The sequence below is a fragment of the Panthera tigris genome, chromosome B3 (assembly GCF_018350195.1).
Source record: "Panthera tigris isolate Pti1 chromosome B3, P.tigris_Pti1_mat1.1, whole genome shotgun sequence".
NCBI classification, from domain to species: domain Eukaryota; kingdom Metazoa; phylum Chordata; class Mammalia; order Carnivora; family Felidae; genus Panthera; species Panthera tigris.
Genome location: NC_056665.1, coordinates 17772914 through 17795563, shown reverse-complemented (window position 1 = coordinate 17795563; position 22650 = coordinate 17772914). Strand labels below are relative to the sequence as shown.

At 39.2% G+C, this 22650-nt stretch overlaps 2 protein-coding genes across 21 annotated transcripts in view; one reads left to right on the top strand and one right to left on the bottom strand.

Annotated features, from left to right (window-relative positions):
- Positions 1–22650, bottom strand: part of LRRC28 (leucine rich repeat containing 28) — a 179646-nt gene that overhangs the window by 141138 nt on the left and 15858 nt on the right. For 2 of the 5 annotated variants that reach the window (XM_042988164.1, XM_042988169.1), the window contains exons 1-2: positions 9247–9353; positions 5665–5892 (exon numbers count right to left, since the gene is read on the bottom strand). In XM_042988164.1, coding sequence (XP_042844098.1) covers positions 5665–5832 — 168 coding nt within the window. In that variant the 5' untranslated portion in view covers positions 5833–5892; positions 9247–9353. Of the gene's footprint in view, positions 1–5664; positions 5893–9046; positions 9144–9246; positions 9354–10512; positions 10575–22650 lie in introns of those variants that run through there. The other 3 variants (XM_042988166.1, XM_042988168.1, XM_042988165.1) reach the window with 3 other exon arrangements.
- The window catches only part of TTC23 (tetratricopeptide repeat domain 23), a 109751-nt gene continuing 97049 nt past the window's right edge, over positions 9949–22650 (top strand). For 11 of the 16 annotated variants that reach the window (XR_006218446.1, XR_006218448.1, XR_006218447.1 and 8 more), the window contains exon 1: positions 21715–21850. Coding sequence is in view for 8 of the 16 variants with exons in the window: in XM_042988152.1 (XP_042844086.1) it covers positions 21799–21850 (52 nt within the window). In the remaining 8 variants the exon portion in view is untranslated. Of the gene's footprint in view, positions 9968–11807; positions 11994–12128; positions 12151–21121; positions 21158–21410; positions 21676–21714; positions 21851–22650 lie in introns of those variants that run through there. The other 5 variants (XM_042988159.1, XM_042988156.1, XM_042988160.1 and 2 more) reach the window with 5 other exon arrangements.

Sequence of the window (22650 nt, the reverse complement as noted above, 5' to 3'; positions counted from 1 at the left end):
AGCACAGATTAATTGCTTCATCAAGATCCAGCTGCTCTTACTATTCAGACATAAGCCAAACTCTCCTCTTTCATTAAAACTTAGATGTCTTTTCTTGTCCATTCATATTCACAAACAAAACTGGTAACTGGTGAGAGCTCCGTTAGTATTTGGGTAGGTCACTATTCCATGTCCCCAGGAAAACCTCCTGCCTGCTATTCTCATTAAGAGAAGTTGGCAGATCCGTTAAGGGATTTCGCTTCCTGGTTGGGATTTCTCCCCCACCCCCGTCCAAGTCTCTTGTGGCCTTTTATTTTGTAAATGAAGAAACTGAGGTCCAAAGAGGTGTAGCACATAGAACCTGGGTCTGTTATCTCCTAATATTATGTTTTGCTACTAAACACTGAAACAGCCCCTTCCTGTGATTGCAGTCCTTAAATGCTTCCCCTGCTAATTCCCTCCCTCCATGAACTTCCGGGTTAGGGGTGAGAGCTGGTGATTGCTGCTTCCGAGCTATATTCCTTCTCCAACTCTTAGAAATCTGATTCCAGCTACTGGTGCAGAACTGAGGGGGAACGGGGGTAGGATTCACCTTAGCCCCCTTCATCCTGCACACTCCTATCCAGCCTTCACCTGAAACTTCTCTACACCTGCAGTCTCTCTCCAGAACCACATGTCCCATCCCCCTAGATGGCTTACTCAATCGTGCCTAACACAATTCTTCAATGTCAGTGGATCCTTTGGCCCCTCTCCATTCTCCCTATTCATGCACTCCTCCTTTCTTTCTTTGCCTCCAATCCAGCTCACGTTCCATATTCCATCATCCATGTCCCAATCCTTCCTGCCAAATTACTAAATCCCCTTAGTCCTCCTGTGCTGTATTGTATCCACCTGGAAAACACCTAAGCCTTCAAGAATACAACAGCACACCTTCTTCATACCTCAGCTGAGTGTTGTAGGAGAAACTCCCCTAAACAAGGCACACAGTTCCACCATTAAGCCTGGTGACCAACAGCTTGCTGAACAATGCCAACAATCCTGTTACCTTTCTCTGGCCAAAGTGCCATGTGATTCTTCACAACTTCAAGCCTGCGTTCTCTGCAAATCTCCACTCCCCAAGCAGATGGCCTTGCCTGGTAGAATGCAGAATTCTCATGTCAGCTGTGCTAAGTTAGTGGCTTTCTATTCTACTGTGTGGTTTCCTAGACACACAGTTCCTTAGAAGGGAAGGAGGTGTGGACTGAGCAAGAATCTTGCTTATCCCCTCCCCTAAATAAGAATAATTCCCAGTTACATCTATGTTACTCATCAAACTTTCTGAATAAATGGTTCTGCTAAAAGGAATTTGCAAACATTTATTAGATCTACGCATCCCACCCACGTGGGGTTTTGTGTAAAGAGCACCAAAATATGAGCAAACAAAAGGACAGCTGCTCTGACTGCAGAGGAGACACACTACTGCTCAGTTTTCCCATAATTCTCCATCTCAGCCCTTTTTAGGAACCCCCAGCCTCTGAAGAACACAATAAAAAAATAAAAACAAAACACAACATTGCTCTAGGCAAAATAGGCGCCTACACTTGTCCCCTGAACTTCCTGCCACTGAGTCTTAGTTCATACCTTCTCTTCAGCTTGGGATGTCAACAAATGAAAATTCCATGAGAATAAGAATTTGTTCCAAGTCAGTGACTTGAAGAGTACTGGGCACATAGTAAGTGCTCAGTAAAGACATGTTGAATGAATTCTTTTCCTCCTAACCTCCTGTCAAAGTCACTCTTCAGTGTCAATGCAAATAGCATCTTCTTTAAAAAGTCTTCTACAGTCCTGCAACATAGAATTAGATTATGTGTCCTACAAATGTTGGGCAGTAGGCCAGGCATAAGGATACAGAATTTAAGACAGAGTCCCTGCTTTCAGAGGCACTCAGTCTGGAACTCTTATACCTACATGAGAGTCCTTATATTAATCTACTTTATATTCACGTATTTATTTATTTACTTATTCAATAACTATGTGAATACCCATCCCGCGACAAACACAGAACTTGTATCTCCTATTCTCTTGTCTTCTAACTACCACAAAGGTGAGATTTAACAATTCTTGAACTGCATTTAAAATAATTATAGGGGCGCCTGGGTGGCTCAGTCGGTTAAGCATCCGACTTCGGCTCAGGTCATGATCTCACACTCCGTGAGTTCGAGCCCCGCATCAGTTTCTGTGCTGACAGCTCAGAGCCTGGAGCCTGCTTCAAATTCTGTGTCTCCCTCTCTGTCTGACCGTCCCTCACTTGTACTCTCTCTCTCTCAAAAATGAATAAATGTAAAAAAAAATTTTTTTTCAAAAACTGGATGGAGAGACAACTACTTTCCATATGTTCCTATATGGTCACTAATATTAGAGCATGTATCATTTTTGGATTTAAAATATAAAAACTTTATTCTATTAAATATATAAAAAAGGCTTTTTTGTGTGTTTTAGTTTTAATATGGCATTCCTCAAATTCTGAGCATTTAACATACAATCATCCTACAAAATATAAACCACTCTGCTATACCAAGCCCCTTGATGAGGAAAGGAAGAAGGGCAGAGACGGTACATTAATGACTTCTCTTCTCACAGAAAGGCTCATATGGTGAGGGGAGAGAAGGGAAAGGGATAATGTTGAGGAGAAAAGATTTAAACACAATAAAAGTGTTAATTAAAAAAAAATAAAACAATGTGAAAATGCAAATTACTGGCAGATTCCCAAGCTTCCTTAAAAAAAAAAAAAGGCCAATTAACCCATTTGTGTTAAATCATGTTTCCAATGTTTTCTTTTCCCTTTTGGTCAGTATCGCAGTTGTGAGTCAAATTCCACATACTAGGGGCACGTGGGTGGCTCAGTTGGTGAAGTGTCTGACTCTTGATTTCGGCTCAAGTCACGATCTCACGGTTGCGAGATGGAACCCCATGTCGAGCTCTGCACAGAGTGTGGAGCCTGCTTAAGATCTGTCTCTTTTCCACCCACCCTTGGCACCCCTCCCCCATGCTCTCTCTCAAAAAAAAAAAAAAAAAAAAAAATCCACATACTAAATCCCCTTTAGGAAATACACTGTATCAAGAACACCAGCAAGCATTCTAAAAGCCTGAAGTCACTAGTTTAGAGCACTCTAGGATAAGCACTATTTCATCTGCTTTCAAAACCTATGCAGTAAGTCATTCCTAGACTATACTGGGTATGTTAGGTGTCTTATATCCAGTACCGTAAAGGAATGGGATGGCTATGATTCCTATACCCTGATATCTGCATAGCACTTTACAGTTTAAAAGCTCTTTGATACACACAAATGTTCTAGCTCATTAGAAAGCATTCGAATAAAATACATACACCTATCATAAACATATGCAACAAGTTAATCTCTGATCAACAAAAAGGTGGCAGAGCATGAATTTGAAATGTATGCTTATGAGCCATTATGAATATCGGTTACAACTGTATAGCAGATACCAAGGTATTTTCATAAAGGGAAAACTTTAGCTGAGAAACCACACAAAACCAAAAGCTCACTATAACTTTCATAAACAAAGATCAATTTCTTTGAACAAACTATACTCCAGTAGATTGTGACTAACAGTTAAGAAGTAATCCACTCACGATTTTCTCCTAGTACATCAACAACAAACACGGAAAGAACACCTGGGTGCCTCAGTTGGTTAAGCGTCCGACTCTTGATCTCAGCTCAGGTCATGATCTCATGGTTCATGAGATCAAGCCCCACATTGGGCTCCACGCTGTCAGTTCGGGGTCTGCTTGGGATTCTCTCTCTCCCTCTCTCTGCCCCTCTCCCCCCCAAAATAAACAGACATGAAAGAAATTTTTTTAAAAATAACAAACACGGGAAAATCTGGGCTTTAATCCTTGACAAATTATTTCTCACAACACTGGTTCCCCAAAGGGAGGGAAATACTTGGTAAATCATGCAATGATGATTTTGCAAAAGGATTAATATAACTGTACTATTAAAGTTTGATTAAGATAATTAAAGTTTTTTTAAGTTTATTTATTTTGAGAAAGAGATTGAGAGAGAGAGAGCGAGAGAACACGAGCAGGGGAGGGGCAGAGAAAGAGGGAGAGAGGCTTCCAAGCAGGCTCCATGCTCCACGCAGAGCCCAAAGCGGGGCTCAATCTCAGGATAATGAGATCATGACCTGAGATGAAATCAAGAGTTGAACACTTAATTGACCGAGCCACCCAGGCTCCCCAAAATAATTACAGTTTTAAAACTGAAAAACCTATGGAGTGCCTGGGTGGTTCAGTTGGTTAAGCGTCCAACTTCGGCTCAGGTCATGATCTCGTGGTTCATGGGTTTGAGCCCCGCGTTGGGCTCTGTGCTGACAGCTCAGAGCTTGGAGCCTGCTTCAGATGTGGTGTCTCCCTCTCTCTCTGCCCCTCACCCACTCACACTCTATCACTGTCTCTCAAAAATGAATAAATGTTAAAAAAATAAAAAACTGAAAAATCTAATTTAAAAAAATCTAACTAGGCACTCAAAATAACACATATGCCAAAATGCCAAACACTAAAAATGAAAGACATATTTCTATTTACTTTTAGATATGGCAAAAATGAACAAATCATATGCTTTCCACTCACTGGAGGTATTTTACACAGATTATATAAGACTTTTTCAGGAAAACACTCTATATAAATGAAGCCAGTAAGACATACTGTCAGATATTTAGGATAGTCCAAATAGACTCTTCTCTTAGAGAAGAGAATGAAAAATAGGTCTGTTCACAGAGAAACAAGACATCATAAAATGAGTAAGAATAAGAGTTCAAGTGTAAGACTCAAATGAGGTTAAGTAATAGCCAGAAAAGGCCACGTAAAGCACATCCATTTAAAACAGAGATCAATTTTGACAATAAGAGTGGGAATGAGAAGTCACATTAGGACACTCTTGAAAAAAAATGTTTAAATAGTGTTTTTAAATCTTATATGTAATAAAATATATAATAAAGTTCTATATGTAATAAAAAAAAGGTTATAATAACTATGTGCTTATTCTTAGGATGTAAAAATAGTGAATCAAATGTTGCATCTGTGGCAAAAATTTTTCCAACAAACTGGATGAGAGCCGATTCAACATCATTTGATTTCCACAGTGCAATCATAAAGAAGGGTTTTTGGTTCGGGAGGGTTTTTTGTTATGTTTTTCCCCCAAAACAAAGGCTACGTGAAGCTTCCCAAATGCCTGTCTTCATATATTTTAATATTCAGATCATCTCTTTTTAAATGCCTCTAACTCAAGGTCATCTTTCTTGGCCTTCTTCTTCTTTACTTTTTAACTTTTTCGGTATGGTAACATCCAAAAACCAGCTAAGGAGCCTATCCCACAAAGAAAGCAAAGACAGATGCACAGGGTAAGTGAAGTGGGGTTCTGGAATGGAAACTAATTCTATGACTGGCACATTAGTGACTATTTTGCTTTCCTATACAACTCTTCCTGTAACCTCATATTGGAGGGACTTGGATAATGAATTCTCCACTAACGAGAAACCCCTGTATTTGTATCCTTACTACCTGCTGAGATAACAAGAGGGGATGTACATCCTGGTCTGAATGTCTTAGGATATGTAAAATAGATCTCGGTCAGGACCACATTACAAATGATTTTTTTTTTTATATGCAATATAATACTGTACCAAGGTTGTCAGGGAGTTCCTTTTCATATAGAGCCTCTCCAAGTACTGTAGTCCCTCATCTTTCAGTAACTCCAATGGAAAATGGTGCAGATTCCTGTAATTTAAGAACAAATTCTTGTGCTTTTCCAGCCTTGCCACAGAGATCGTCTTACAAAGTTCAGATGCCATGACTGAATATATCCCATCAGGCACGCTGCAGCACTACATCTTGTCAAAATTGGTCCATTTCTAAAGAGAACAAGAAAATTGAATCATTATGATAGTGCTCATAAGCACTGCCAAATAAACCAGTTAGCACACACAGCTATCAGCAGACACTAAAGAGAGAGTTACACATTTGATCCCTATATTTTTCCTTCATAACAACTGAACATATTTAGGAGATGAGAGCAACTATTTAAATACTCTCACTACTTAAGCAATATGTACCACTTAGCAGCAACAGTCCTAACTGAAAAACTAGCTCTTGAACTTGAGATAGGAATGCCTAAGAGAGACTAGTTTCATAACATGCACCCAAAGAAAGCTGAAAAATCAGATAGAGCAAACCCATTTCCTTCTTGACCTACCTCATTTTATGTGTAGCTTAAGGTGTTTCAAAAATATTGCTAAATACATACAAAACATCTAGACCACTTACAGCTTCACTTTCCTCATTTCTTACTATGTACAGAATATTGCCCTATATCCTAATTTTTTCCTTCTTTTACCTCTATTTTTTCCCTTCTTCGCTTTGTAGATTATCAGGAGCAGTAAAGAAACAGGTCAAGGAATATACAGTTTTATTATTTCAATGAAAGAAGAAATACTGCACTAGGAAATAAGAACCTTGTATTATTTTCTTACAATCTTTTCAGGCCTCAGTTGCCTAACATATACAAGGGAGACAGCAATTTATTGGTAAAGGCCAGAACCCAGAACAGATTAAATTCCCTTCTAGCTCTGAAAGTGACCGGGTAGGAAGAGAAATAACATTTGCCATCTTATCAACTAGGCACAGAGCAGAAACAAACTTCACAATCACTTAACTAACACAAGAGGAAAAAAACTCAGAGCTTCAAAAATGTTGTCCAAGGTCAAATGGCTCATAAGGGATAAAAGCAAGGACTTCCCCCTCCCCACTTTGGGGTAGAGATGAGGGTGTCCAGTGGATTTCAAAGACTGGGTTCTTCACAGGATTCCAAAGGATATTAAGGAAATGCAAAAAGGCTGAGTGAGCTCTGTGCAAAGGATCTACCCTCATTTTCCTGGGCATCCTTTCTGGAACTCCCTAACTAAAAGTGCCTTTCAAAGAAAAAAAATTTTTTTTCTTAAGAAAAACTATTTTCACTGGGCAAAGTTAGTGCAAAATGCAGTAACATAAGCGTTCCATTAGCAGAGTTTTGTAACTTTTTTGGTAATTTTCTATTATTTCCAAACTCCCAATTCCTATCTAGTATGAAAGCACTTGCCATTTCATCTAAAAGGGCAGACAATATGGAATATTCAATAATATCCCTGGTGCAACATAAGAATTCAAAACCTTCCCATACTGATTCTACCCACACACTTAACCTGTTTTTATGAGACATATGTCACTTTGAACAACATATTCCATCTTTCTACATCTTAATTCTCTGACCTGCAAAGCAGAAGGGAACTAAACCAGAATCGATGATTCTGTGTCGAAAGAGAAGTCTGCCGGGTTATTACTCACTGAAGTGGTAAACTGGAAGCAGGTTAGATGGCTCACAAGGGCCGCAAACTTAACACATTTTGCTTTTCATCAGCAATCCGAATTCTCCCCAGTGTTTTTCATCCCTTAAATGGAAAGCTTTAAGTCATGAGTGGGTCCATCCTGCCATTCACCTGGTACCTCCAATTTATCTTAAGGCCAGTGGTTTCCATCTCCGAAATACACCTCAAGTCCATCCACATCTCTCCACCAGCCAAAACCAAAAACCACTCTCATCTCCGGCCAGAGCCGTGCGTATTACTGGTGTCCACTCTACATACTTTCTAACACATGAATCACTTAGCAGTGGACCTTTAAAAATGTAAATCCCATGGTCTCTTCTCAGGGAAACTCACTCCCTAGTGCACACATATCAACTAAACACAGCCTTCAAAAGTTTGTAAGAAAATCAAGCTCTTACCAAGCATTGAGGGCTCCTCACAATCTGGCCCCCCCTCCCACCTCGCTTCTCCAGCCTTATTTGGAGATAAGGTGTATCTATTGTCAATCTAGCCAACCGACTGGAAGCTCCTGAGGGCAGACATCTTGCTCTTTCTTCACTCTTTTATACCCGCCTGGACACAATATCTAGCACAAAGCAGGTGCCCTCAAACGGCTGATCAGTGGATGAAAAGTAGAACATGTAATACTGCAAGGCAGATTTTTTTTCACTTTCTAATTTTTGGTCATCTTGTAGATACTACATCCTAAATGCTTGCTAAGTACCATAAAAATCCCTAATCCATACAACTACGCATTGCAATAGACATTATTTAGCCTGTTTTATACATAAGGAAACTGAGTTTCTCAGAGGGTAATAACTTGCCAGAATTCCAACCCAGGTGGACCGACTCCAAAGTCTGTGCCTTGCCTTACAATATAGACTTTCAGGCACTTCAGTGTTCAATGGAGCCTGTTTCTTCCATATTATTAAATTTAAGTAGTAGCCAACGCTTATACAAACGTGAGACTACAAAGCAAAACTACACCCAAAATCCACACTCACTGATGAAGAGCCAATAAGAGAATTCAGTGTAACCTAATTGCTTTCCTTCTGAATCCTGAAGGCTGGGATTGGGCTGCCTTTAAAACATCATTTCACCTTGTTAAAATACATCTGGCTACAAAGGCAGTGTGGGAGATAAAATCTACATAAATGAAATCTGAAAGGTGCCAATAAAAATGCTAATGGTTTTCCAAAACGCATTCATTGGCAAGATAAAGCCTTTACCAAGATGGTTAATTTCTTCCACAAATTCCCTTCACTACCTCTTAATCTACTAACGATAAATGGGACACTTAATAATATTAACGGTATGCCAAGTGTACCTCCACAAATTTTCTGACATGTAAACACCAACCCACTTTATTATTGTTTAAAACAAGTAAACAAATCCTTCCACCTTAAGAAAATCCACACATGTTAAGCAGGTGTGTGTAAAAGGAGACCCTCAGACTGACTTCCGTATTTAATTCAGTAGAATACCCACTCCAATTTTCTAATACTGGAAATTAGAGAATTAAAAATTGTATATTAAAAGCATTTGTAAAAGACTGTTTTCCCAGTAAGTCTTGGGCAAAACACCTGCCGCTTTGCCCGAGTTAACCAAACACTAAGGTTGTTACAGTTTGGAAGCAGCGAGCTCAGTGGCAGGGATTTTCACAGACCCGATATCGGAATTCTGCAGCCACAGAGGGCGGGGAGGGCCCGGCAGCTATGGCGACCCGAGGCCGGACGGGCCCGCTCGGGCCAGGGACCACTCGCCGCTGCCCAGACGCTTCTGCCAGACCCAGCGTGCTGACCGGGGAGCCGGGCCAGGGGGCCCTTGGCACGCGAGCCACCCGAAGCAACAGACGGCCGCACTCACCTCGGCGCCGGCGGAGCCAGCGCTCCGGGCGCAGGCGGCGCTGGACTGCCAACCGAGGGTCGGAGAGAGGGGCGGGGCGCCGACGGCAGTGGGCGGGGCGAGGCGAGGATGGCGGGGGAGCGGGGCGGGGCGGGACCCGAGCTCCTGAGAGTTGGGAGGGAAGACGGAACATCGCGATAATTCTCCCCTGTTCTCGCGGTTTCAAAACATCTTGGAAGAGATGTTCGTTTTTCAAGCGCTGTGCCTATTGGCCAAAAGCTCGGCTTCCTCCAGCCTGGCCTCGCCCGTAGCTTAACTTAGACTTCCGGCTACGGCTGGGGTTTTGCTGTGCTGAGAGCACCTTTTCCCTTTATTCGTTGAGCGGGGCAACTTAGCCCTTTCCAGCCTAGGGACTTGCCAATAACTGATTTGTTCTTTCATTCATACATTCATTCACGGACTCGTGCACTTATTCACTGTATACATTGAGGAATTACAACAACAGTAGTTAACACCGAGCTCTTATTGTGTACCAGGCAGCGTTCTTAGAGCTGTGCACAATCCCTTAAACCCTCACAGCAGTCTCATGACACAGGTACTAGTATCATACTCGTTTAACGAATGAAAATCTGATGTCTGGAAGGTTTATGTAATATGGCCAAGGTTAGTTATCAAGAGGTGAGCCTAAGCATGGGATTTAAGGGCTCACTGTGCGCGCTGACAGGTTCCTTCCAAAGATGAGGTGGGTAACCTAGTCTCTGCTGTTGAAATACCTAAAGTCTATTGTGTGAAACGGTTGCTAAAAGGGACACTAACAGCTTAGTAAATTAAATATTATGGCAGTTCCTAGAATGACTGAGTAGGCCGTCAATAAATAGTTCTTCAAAATGAGAATTCCTATGTCCGCGGAAAGATAACATTAAAGGAAGAAAGCATTATGCTAGTAAAAATAAAAATAATAGTAACAATAATAATTCTAAACATTGCTAAGGAACATTTTAAAAACATTTATTTTTTAAATATGATGTTTGTTAACATGGCAACTTTCTGAAATGAAGGGTTTTTTAAACTTCCTCTCATGAATCTGCTGTCATTCATTGTTCTTTGAAAAGCTTGATGTTGATTAATTTATTAGCGATTCATTGCCAAGCAACCTTGAGTTTATAACTAGTTTCCTGTTGGTTTATTTAATTACTGTTAGAGATGAATAATCTCTAAAGCAAAGTTATGCTAAATGAAAGTAACATTTATTCCAAGATGAGGTATGAGTTATAATGAAATACTTACCAATTACCTATTTATTAAACCTGGCCGTCAGAAGTTCCGGAACTATGTGGCATGGTGAATGTCATGTACTTCTAAGAACTTTGATATAAATACTTAGTTACCTAAGAATTCTTAGATACCTAAGAATTTGTAGTACTTAGGAACTTTTTGCTAGACTTAAAACAAGGAAACCTAGTTTATGTAAAAACAAAAATACTTAGGTTATTAAGGATCAACCTAAATAAAAAGACTTGCTCCTAGTACTGGAAAGTGACTCCAAAAATGATTAACAATAGGTCTTTTTAAAAGTAATCAATGTTAGCCACTTAGTTTTCATTTCTTAAAAACAAAAGAAATATTTTAATGCATTAATTTAACATCCAATTTTTTTAAATAAAATTTTTAAGTTTATTTTGAGAGAGAATGAGCTGGGGAGGGGCAGAGAGGAGGTGGGGGACAGAGGATCTGAAGCAGTTTCTGTGCTGACAGCAGAGAGCCACAGCATGGCTGGAACTCAGGAACTGAGCCCCAGTCAGATGCTTAACAGACTGAGCAACCTGGGCATCCCTAACATCTGATTTTTGTTTTTGTTTTTTTCCATATATATAAGTATAATTTATTGTCAAGTTAGCTAATGTACAGTGTATACAGTGTGCTCTTGGTTTTGGGGGTAAATTCCCATGAATCATCACATAAACAGCCAGTACTCATTCCAGCAAGTGCCCTCCTCAATGCCCATCACCCATTTTTCCCCTCCCCTGCCCTCTCCCATTAACCCTCATTTTGTTCTCTGTGTTTAAGAGTCTCTTATGGTTTGCCTCCCTCTGTTTGAAACTATTTTTTCCCCTTCCCTTCCTCCATGGTCTTCTGTTAAGTTTCTGTGAAAACATATGATACTTGTCTTTCTCTGTCTTATTTCACTTAGCATAATACCCTCCCATCCCATCCACGTTTTAACATCCTATTTTTGATCATAAATAATGAATTCTCTTTAAGTAACTTCTACTCCCCTGAAATTGCTATAAAAACAGCCAAGGGATTCTGTGCCAGAATGTCAATTTGAATGTGTATCGATTTTCACAAAACACTCAAAATTCCTTAATCTGGCAATTTGGCAATCTTTGACAAACTTTAACATCAAAAGGCAGCAATACCACTTTAAGAAAATTCCAAGAAAAAGAAAACCCGATTTTAAAATTCCCACCTCTGGCCCTCCGGGATTGGGTTGCAAACTTCCACAAAATACTCTCCTCCACTTCCTATTGGTGCATGCTCTATCATTCATTGTTCGCCTGGAGTTTTGTGAGGTACCAGGTTGCTTTACGGGAAAAGACTGCTATAATTTAGTCTGCAACTGCCCTGCTTTAGACTTTTTCATGGTGATTAATTTGTACAAAGAATCACCAAACTCATACAGCGGGAACCAAACCGGCAAATCAGGCTGCGGAGACAACTGTGTAATTCGCTCGAAAAAGGAACAGAGATCCTCTCCTGCGTACTGGGTAAATTGACAAAGGATTTTACGACACAGAGATTTGAGAGTTAAAGAAACTTTTCCGGTTTTTCGATAGTTTTAAAGGAGTAAGCGTCAAAGGAGAACCAGATAAAATACAGGCACAATCGTGGCAGGAAAAGGAGTTTTTAGAAGCTGTTTTTAGGGTGAGATTGGAAGAATGTTATTTCCAAATAATCATTGAATTTTTGAATGGTAAAGGGAACAAGGGAAAAGAAAACGATTAATTATAGATTATTGTATTTCCTAAACTGCTGTGATTTATTGTTGTTTAATATGGATTTAGAGGGATACTTAGTAATATTATTGTAATTGTTAAGTGAAATACATATTTCTGTATACTATAATACCTATCATAATAGATAATCAAAATATAAGAGAAAATTAGAATCCGCTTTGGATCCAAAATTTGTGTATATTTGTAGATTGGGTAATTCAGAGACAAATCTGCTAATGACCTAGGATAACAGTGTTGTTATATGTACCAGAATCAATGGGTAATTAATATAAGGATAAATTCTCAAAAAAGAAACCCAACATTTGTATTTTCAAAGTGATATTTTCATTAAAATTATGAGGGACACCTGGGTGGCTCAGTCGGTTGAGCCACCGACTTAGGCTCAGGTCTATGATCTCACGATTCGTGGGTTCGAGCCCTCCATCGGGCTGTATGCTAACAGCTCAGAGCCTGGAGCCTGCTTCAGATTCTGTGTCTCCCTCTCTCTCTGCCCCTCCCATGCTCACACTCTGTCTCTCTCTCTCTCAAAATAAATAAACATTAAAAAAAAATTAAAACATGAAAGTTCAGGAAAATATTGATAAGCAAGAATAATTTTTATTTGAAATAGCAATATAATGTATTTTTTAGGATTCAGCCAAATATATAATGCCAAAGTATAGCACCTTAAAGATTCTTCGTGTATTAATTCAACTAATAAATATACTTCGTGGCACATCTATATCTACAGAGCATAAATTAGAGTAGGAATGCAATAAATATTTTTTGAATGGCTTCTGTTATAGGGGGATATAAAATAATACAATAAAGTCTCTCAAAAAACTCATACTCTAGCTGGGAAATGAGGCTTAAAACATCTAAACCAGAACTTCTGGATAGCTCTTGATGCATAGATACCTATTGTAAACCACAGGCACTTCAAGAGTATATATATCAGTGTGACCTGAAACATTCAGAGGGAGCTTCACAACACGCTTAAGACCCAGTTTGGTCCTGAGCAGTGGGCAAAATTTCAGTAGATAAAAAAGGAGGGAATTGGCATCCCGGGTACTGGTTGAGTTGTTAGCAAATATGTGCAAGCCTGAAAAATGATGGACTCTGACTGCAGCAGAAGGTTCATTTGGGGACCTGTTTTTTGTGTGTGTGTTTTTTAAGCAAAAAAGACCCCCAAAAAGTTGCATAAAGAGTCAAAATTGCAGGAATTAAGGGGTTTGGTCCTAGGTTTTCAGAAGGAGTGAGACCTAATGAGAGTAGTAACTGAAGAAGATAAAACTGATAGCCTAATTTTAGATCGTTCCAAGAACAGAGACTAGGAATTAAAAGGACTTACTACTGTAAGTAATGGAGTACAGATTGGTTAGCAGCCTTGTAAGAGACTTTATCCAAATTACTTTACTTTCCTATGGTTGACTAACAAATCTTAATGCATTTCTTTGCATTTTTCTAAAGCATTTAGCTTATTTTTGGTCTAGTGGTACAAATATGAATTTTACTAGGTGTGGTGGTAGTTGTGCAATTAACACAATTAAAAGGGATCATTGTTCACATTAGATAAGTTCTTATTCCTTTTCCCTAGGATTTAGAACTATTTCTTGGTTCTGTTCTGTTCAGCTGAATTAAAGGAATTTCAACCAAAGCAAAAAAAAAAAAAAAAAAAAAAAAAAAACCTTATGATCGAAGAACACCATGAGAATATGGGAGATATTCTTACTCAGACCGTAGGCTTTCACTTGACGTGTTTCTCTGAGACAAAACTAAATTCCATACACTCAGCTGCCACCAGGTACCAGATACTTTCCACAGTATTGGGCAAACAGGTGAATGAAGGATTAGCTCCCCCGATAAAAAGTAAAGTCCTTCAGAAACACCAAGCTGGATGTTTGTCTCCTGCCTCAACACTTGCTTCAAAGAATCCAAAGCTCATCCATCCTAGTTTTTTTTTTTTTCTTTTTTTCTTTTTTGAGAGAGAAATAGCATGAGGAGGGGAGAGGGGCAGAGGAAGAGAGAGAGAGAGAATGCCAAGCAGGCTCCACACTCAGCACGCAGCCGGACGTGGGGCTCTATCCTACAACCGTGGGATCCTGACCTGAGCCAAAATCAAGAGCAGCGCTCAACTGACTGAGCCTCCCAGGCATCCCCATCCTAAGTTTTTGATCAGTGGTTCTTAGTTAAATAGACAGAGAAGGAGGAATCTCTGGCTGTGGAAAATAATCTTTGAGACAAGGCCCCCTGCTGCAGATGACCGATGTGGTGGACCAAATTGTGCTCACCAAATTTACGCCAGTATCTCATTACTCCCCTGTATATCCTAGCCCTCTTTGCAGTTCAGGGAAGAATGAAATGTTAGCACTCGTGACCTGTGTCACTTCTGGCCAATAGCGGTGAAAAGCTCATCCACAGTTTTCCAATCTCCCGGTGTGCCGTGACGCCTGTTAGTTAAAGCTTGGTCAGCTTGGATCTCTAAGTGACTTTGTGGATCATACATTCCACTCCCCACCCCCTACTCTGAAACCAAATGAGTCGATAGCATGAAGGAGCTAATGTTACCTCGTTTTAGCCTATCCAGTCGTGTCCGCCTAACTGTTAGCAGGTTTTCCCCTTGGGACATTGGCATTTCATTTTTTTTTTGTTTGTTTCTTTGTTTGTTTTTTAATTTGAGAGGGAGAGAACATGTGAGCGGGGTAGAGGAGCAGAGGGAAAGAGAGAGAATCTTAAACAGGCTCCACACTCAGCACGGAGCCTTACCCAGGACTCCATCCCACAACCCTGGGATCATCAGCTGAGCGATATCAAGGGTCAGAAGCTCAACTGACTGAGCCACCCAGCTAACCCTAAGTTTTCTTAAGTGAAAAAAGAATTTCCATACGGGCACCTGGGTGGCTTAGTTGGTTAAGCATCCGACCTCGGCTCAGGTCATGATCTCGGGGGGTCTGTGAGTTCCAGCCCCGAGTCAGGCTCCATGCTGACAGAGCCTGCTTCAGATTCTGTCTCCCTCTCTCTCTCTGCCCCTCCCCCACTCACGCCCTGTCTTTTTCTCAAAAATAAATAAACATTAAAAAAAATATTTTTTTGAAGAATTTCCATAATTAACTGAGTTTCAGGTATCAGGTGTTTGGAGAGAGAAATCACATCATGAAGATGGTTTTTCTATTTTTTATTTTTTGCTTCTAAAAATTATTTTATCAGATTGGACAGTTTCAGATAACAATATCTTGCCATAAGACAGTAAACTGATTTGCAATTTCTAATAAATGATCTAACATTAATTTCTGCACTAACACATTCAAATCACAAAAAGAAAATCCTGCCAAACATATTTCAAAGATAAATGTAAAATGTGCATCTGTGTGCATATTATAAAAAGAAAAATATAGGTTTAAGATATCTGCCTTTCATGACTAACATTAAAAAAAAGGATTTTAAGAAAAGCATCAGACTTGCATGTTTTCTCTTTCTTCAATAAAGTTTTCTTTTTTTCCTTTTTTTTAATTTATAATTTATTGTCAAATTGGTTTCTATACAACACCTAGTGCTCATCCCAACAGGTGCCCTCCTCAATGCCCATCACCCACTTTCCCCTCTCCCCCACCCCCTCAGTTTGTTCTCAGTATTTAAGAGTCTCTTATGGTTTGCCTCCTTCCCTCTCTGTAACTCTTTTTTCCCCTCCTTCCCCTCCCCCCTGGTCTTCTGTTAAGTTTCTCAAGATCCACATATGAGTGAATACATATGGTATCTGTCTTTCTCTGCCTATCTTATTTCACTTAGCATAACACTCTCCAGTTCCATCCACGTTGCTACAAATGGCCAGATTTCATTCTTTCTCATTGCCAAGTAGTATTCCATTGTATATATAAACCACACCTTCTTTATCCATTCATCAGTTGATGGACATTTAGGCTCTTTCCATAATTTGGCTATTGTTGAAAGTGCTGCTATAAACATTGGGGTACAAGTGCCCCTATGCATCAGCACTCCTGTATCCCTTGGGGAAATTCCTAGCAGTGCTATTGGTGGTCATAGGGTAGATCTATTTTTAATTTTTTGAGGGACCTCCACACTGTCTTCCAGAGCGGCTGCACCAGTTTGCATTCCCACCAACAGTGCAAGAGGATTCCTGTTTCTCCACATCCTCACCAGCATCTATAGTCTCCTGATTTGTTCATTTTAGCTGCTCTGACCGTCATAAGGTGGTATCTCAGTGTGGTTTTGATTTGTATTTCCCTGATGAGGAGTGACGTTGAGCATCTTTTCATGTGCCTGTTGGCCATCTGGATGTCTTCTTTAGAAATCTCTGTTCATGTCTTCTGCCCATTTCTTCCCTGGATTATTTGTTTTTCAGGTGTGGAGTTTGTTGAGTTCTTTATAGATTTTGAATACTAGCCCTTTGTCCGATATATCATTTGCAAATATCTTTTCCCATTCCATTGGTTGCCTTTTAGTTTTGTTGATTGTTTCCTCTGCAGTGCAGAAGCTTTTTATCTTCATGAGGTCCCAATAGTTTATTTTTTCTTTTAATCCACTTGCCTTTGGAGATGTGTCAAGTAAGAAATTGCCACGGCTGAGGTCAGACAGGTTTTTTCCTGCTTTCTCCTCTAGGGTTTTGATGGTTTCCTGTCTCACATCTAGGTCCTTCATCCATTTTGAATTTATTTTTGTGTATGGTGTAAGAAAGTGGTCTAGTTTCATTCTTCTGCATGTTGCTGTCCAGTTCTCCCAGCACTATTTGTTAAAGAGACTGTCTTTTTTCCATTGGATATTCTTCCCTGCTTCGTCAAAGATTAGTTGGCCATACTTTTGTGGGTCCAATTCTGGAGTCTCTATTCTATTCCATTGGTCTGTGTATCTGTTTTTGTGCCAATACCATACTGTCTTGATGATTACAGCTTTGTGGTAGAGGCTAAAGTCTGGGATTGTGATGCCTCCCGCTTTGGTTTTCTTCTTCAATATTACTTTGGCTATTCGCGGTCTTTTGTGATTCCATACAAATTTTAGGATTACTTGTTCTAGCTTCGAGAAGAATGCTGGTACAATTTTGATTGGGATTGCATTGAATGTGTAGATAGCTTTGGGTAGTATTGACGTTTTAACAATATTTATTCTTCCAATCCATGAGTATGGAATGTTTTTCCATTTCTTTGTATTTTTCATGAAAATGGTTTAATTGTTCATCCAGTAAACTTATTTCTTGAGGCCTACTAGGTGCCAGGAACTAATGCATATGATCTATGTATTCATAGAACCATAACATTAATTTAGGGTTGGTTTTCAACATTTGGGAGTCTTTGCCACATTGTTTTGAGAATTAGAGCTGTCCTATCTTAGGAAAGTCCTGTAGTCATAGATATTTAAAAGCCAGAATTACACATAAAAGTGCATTGTTTATTCAGGCTTATAGCTACATATAAACCTGTTTATTCAGGTTTATAGCTATTTTTAATGGCTTTAGTGAAGTGTTATTTACATGTCATAAAATTCACTTATCTTAAGGATACAACTCAATTATTTTTTAGAAAATTTAGAGTTGTGCAAGTATTAATCACATTGGAATTCTAGAAAATTCCATCACTTTAAAAAGAACCTTGTGCCCATTTGCAGGCACTTCCCACTCCTACCCCAGGCTAGGCAATCACTAATAAACTTTGTTTCTGTAGGTTTGCCTTGTCTGGTATCATACTGTATGTGGTCTTTTGCATCAGCATAACGTTTTTGAAGTTTATCTACGTTATAGCATGTATCAGTATTCCATTCCTTTTTTATTGCCAAATAATATTCCATCATATGGACAATACCACATTTTGTTTATCCATTCACCAGTTGATGAACATTTGGATTGCTTTCAGTTTTTAGCTATTGTAAATAATGCTGCTATGAAGATGTGTACAGGTTTTTGTGTGAACAGGTGTTTTTGGCCTCTTGAATATATACCTATGCATGGAATTGCTGGTTTATGTGGTAATTCTATGTTTAACTTTATGAGGAATTACTCAACTGCTTTGTAAAGTGAATGCACAATTTTACTTTCTGCCAGTGATTTACGATTTTCTACACCCTCTCCAAAGCTTCTTATTGTCTGTCTCTTTGATTATAGTAATTCTGGTGGGTGTGAAGTGATTCTCATTGTAGTTTGGATTTTCATTTTCCAATGAGTAGTGATTTTGATTTTTTGCTTATTGGTCATTCATATATCTTCTTTGGTAAACTGTCTTTTCAAATATATTTTAAATGTTTTTATTTATTTTTGAGAGAGAGAGAGAGAAAGAGAGAGGGAGAGAGCACGCATGTGGAGGAGGGGCAGAAAGAGAGGGGGCAGAGGATCCAAAACAGGCTCTGCACTGACAGCAAAGAGCCCAATGCAGGGCTTGAACTCACAAATTGCAAGCTCATGACCAGAGCAGAAGTCAGATGCTTGACCAACTGTGCCACCCAGGCACCCCAGGTCTTTTCATACATTTAGCCTATTTTTTCTTGGGTTATTTGTCTTATTACTGAGCTGTGTTTATTATTTTTGGGGGGTTGAAGTTCATTATCAAATATGTGATATATCTACAAGTGTTTGGAAACATATTTGTAAATATATTCTCCTATTTTGTGAGTTGTCTTTTAACTTTCATTATGGTGTCTTTTGAAGCAACAAAAATTTTTAATTTTCATGAAGTCCAATTTATTTTTTTTCTTTTATCTATTGTGCCTTTGGCATTGTACATAAGAAATCTTTGTCTAACCCAAGCTTATACATAGCCCTATGTTTCCTAAGAGTTTTCCAGTTTTAGCTCTTACTTTTATGCCTTTGACCCAGTTGGAGTTAATTTTTGTATATGGTGTGAGGTAGAGCTCCAGTTTCTTTCTTTTACATGTCCCTATCCAGTTGTTCTAGCATCATTTGTGAAAAGGACTATTATTTGCCCCTTGAATTACCTTGGTACTCTTGTCAAAAAATAATTGACCAGGGTGCCTGGGTGCCTCAGTTGGCTAAGCATCCAACTTTTGATTTTGGCTCAGGTCATGATCTCACAGTTTGTGAGATCAAGCCCCACATTAGGCTTTGTGCTTACAGTGTGGAGCCTGCTTGGGATTCTCTCTCCCTCTCTCTCTGCCCTTCCCTCACTTGCATGAGTGCTTTCTCTTTCTCTCTCTCAAAATAAATAAATAAACTTTAAAATAATAGTAATAATAATAATGATGATAATAATTGACCTTAAGTGTAAGGGTTTATTTCTGGACTCTCAATTCTATTCCATTAATCTACATGTCAGTCCTTATGCCAGTACCACTTGCTTTGATTACTGTAGCTTTGTAGTAAGTTCTTAAAATGGAAGTGTGAATCCTCCAACTTTGTTCTATTTTGGATTGTTTTAACTATTCTAGGTCTCTTGCATTTCCATGTGAATTTAAGGTCAAATTATACTCTCACAAAAAAAGGCAGTTGAGATTTTGATAGGGGTTACATAAAATTTATGGATCAACTTGGAGGGTATTGCTATCTTAATAATATGAAGGCTTCTAATCCATGAACATGGAATATATCTCATTTATTTAGGTCTCCTTTGACTTCTTTCAGCAATGTTGCATAATTTTCAGTGTACAAGTTTTGTACTTCTTTTGTTAAATATATTCCTAAGTACTTTATTCTTTTTGATGCTATTGTGAGTGGAAATGTTACCTTAATTTTATTTTCAGATTGATAGATATGTAATTTTTGTTTATTTTGTATCCTCTGATATTGCTGAAATTGTTTAATAGTTCTAGTAGGATTTTGTTATTGTTTTTGTTTTGTTTGGGTGTGTGTGGGTATCTCCCTTAGAATTGTCTCCATATAGGATCATGTCACCTGATAATAAAATTTTATTTCTTCCTTTCTAATCTTCATGCCTTTTATTTCTTTTTCTCGTTTTATTGCACTGGTTAGAATATCCACTACAGTCTTGAATACAAGTGGTGACAGCAAACATCCTTGCCTTGTTTCCAATCTTACAAGAGAACTATTCAAACATTCACCATTAAGTGTGATGTTAGCATTAGGGTTATTTTTAGTTTTTATTAGCCCTTTATCAGGTTAAGGAAGTTTTATCGTAAGTAGATGTTGGATTTTACCAAGTGTGTTTTTTTTTCTGCATTTATTAAAATGATCATGCAGATTTTGTCTTCTATTCTATTAATGTGGTGTATTACATTAATGATTTCAGGTGTTAAACCAAATTTACATTCCGGGAATGAAACCCCCTTGGTCATAATGTATAATCTTTTTTATATGTTGCTGGATTTGGTTTTCTTTTTTTTTTTTTTAAGTTTATTTATTTATTTTGAGAATGACAGAGAGCACAAACAGGCAGGCACAGAGAGAGAGGGAGAGAGAAAGAATCCCAAGCAGGCTCCACACTGTCAGCGTGTAGCCCAACTCAGGGCTCAAACCTGAGCAAAACCAAGAATCGATGCTCAACCAACTGAGCCACACCCAGGCCCCCTATATTTGTTTTTCTCATATTTTGTTGAAGACTTTTTGTGTTCACAATCATCAAGGGTATTGGTTTATTGTTTTCTTATTATGTCTTCATCTGGCTTTGGTATCAGGATAATATTGACCTCATAGAATGAGTTGTAAGGGATTTCCTCCTCTATTTTCTGATAGAATTTTCAAAAGATTCGTATTACTTCTTTAAAGGTTTATTAAGATTTGCCACTGGAGCCATCTAGGCCTGGGCTTAGCTTTGTGTAAATGTGTTTGGGTTTTTTGTTTGTTTGCTTTTGTTTTGTTTTGTTTTGTTTTAGAGAAAGGGAGAGAGAGAATCTCAAGCGGGCTCCACACTCAACATGGAAACCAATAAGGGGCTGCATCCCACGACTCTGGGATCATGACCTAAGCTGAAATGAAGATTCAGACACTCAATCGACTAAGCCACCCAAGTGCCCTGCTTTGTGTAAATATTTTAAATTACTAATATAATTTATTTACTTGTTATAGTTCTATTCAGATTTTTTATTTCCTTTTTATATGGTTTGGGTATTTTATTATCCTTCTAGGATATTTTCCCATCTCAGCTTTTTGATGCCTCAGCTTACATAGGGGCAAGGTTGCTTTTTAACTAGTAGACTCTCATACAGTCATAATGGTTGTTATTTTCCAGGAGCCATGCCCTGGGGGCTCCTGCCCCTCCCTCAAGTTTCCCTACATCTCCCCACAAGTCAGCACCCAAAGGTTAACACCTGTAACAGCAGGGGACCTTCTGAACCTAGCTCCAGCATAGTTTCCATCTATACAGATTGGTTGGTCCTCCTGCTATAGCAGTTATTAAGTTTTTGAACATCACCTCTTGGAAATGGAAGACTGAGACCCCACTTCAGACCTCTTCTTCCTCCTATTTGGATGTGGGGCTGATCATATACTTCAGCATTCTACTGGGCATGTCTGGCAAAAAGAATAGCGTCAATTGATTGGGTATGTCTGACCGGCAGTTGTAGGTACTGATTGAGAGGCCTGGGAAGCTTCACCCAAGGCTGAAAGGGAGAGAGTGGTGGGTGGGGCCTGGGCTGATATCTAATGAAAATTTAAACCCCAGCTATGGCTATTACAAAGAAAAGAAAAGTGGCTGATGATAAGCATGAAGCTCCAAGTAAGTGAACTGAAGAGTCTGTCTTTGTGCTAAAAATGTTCCTACATGATGCAAGGCACATTGAAATGGACACGTATTTAAAGTGGGGTCATGGATTCAAATGTTTCCAGAAGCCAGGCTGGCTAATTGCTTCAGAGGTGCACATTTTGGTATTTAAACATCTCTGAAATTGGAATGCGTGTTATAATTGATAGCAAGTCTTAGTTTAACAGCAGTGTTGTTCTTAGTGATTATAAAATAGTAGTATATCTTATAATCTTGTATAAGTGATGGTTTAGATTAGATTCAATGTAGGAAATGAGTGGCAAGTGACATGGGCCAGGAAAACCACACCACTTAATGTCAGCCTTTCACTTTGAAAGAAAGGTATGGTGGAGAGCCTGGGTGGCTCAGTCAGGTAAGTGTCCAGCTTTGGCTCAGGTCATGATCTCAGAGTTCATGAGTTTGGGCCCCACATCAGGCTCTGTGCTGACATCTCAGAGCCTGGAGCCTGTTTCAGATTCTGTCTCCCGCTCTCTCTCTGCCCCTCCCCCACTCCCACTCTGTCTCTCTCTGTCTCTGTCTCTCTCTCTCTCTCTCAGAAATAAAAATAAACATTGAAAACAACAAAAAAAGAAAGGTATGGTTACAGAGACTTATTCTTTTACAATAAGAAGCAACATAGGAGTGATGACTGTTGATGAATGGAAACTGCTTTGCTGCCTCCATGTCCAGGAGCAATAGGGAGTGATGGCACCTGGCACCTTACCTCCAGGACTTCTGCTGTTCATTCCTTGCTGATTGTTGCCTGTGATGACGTC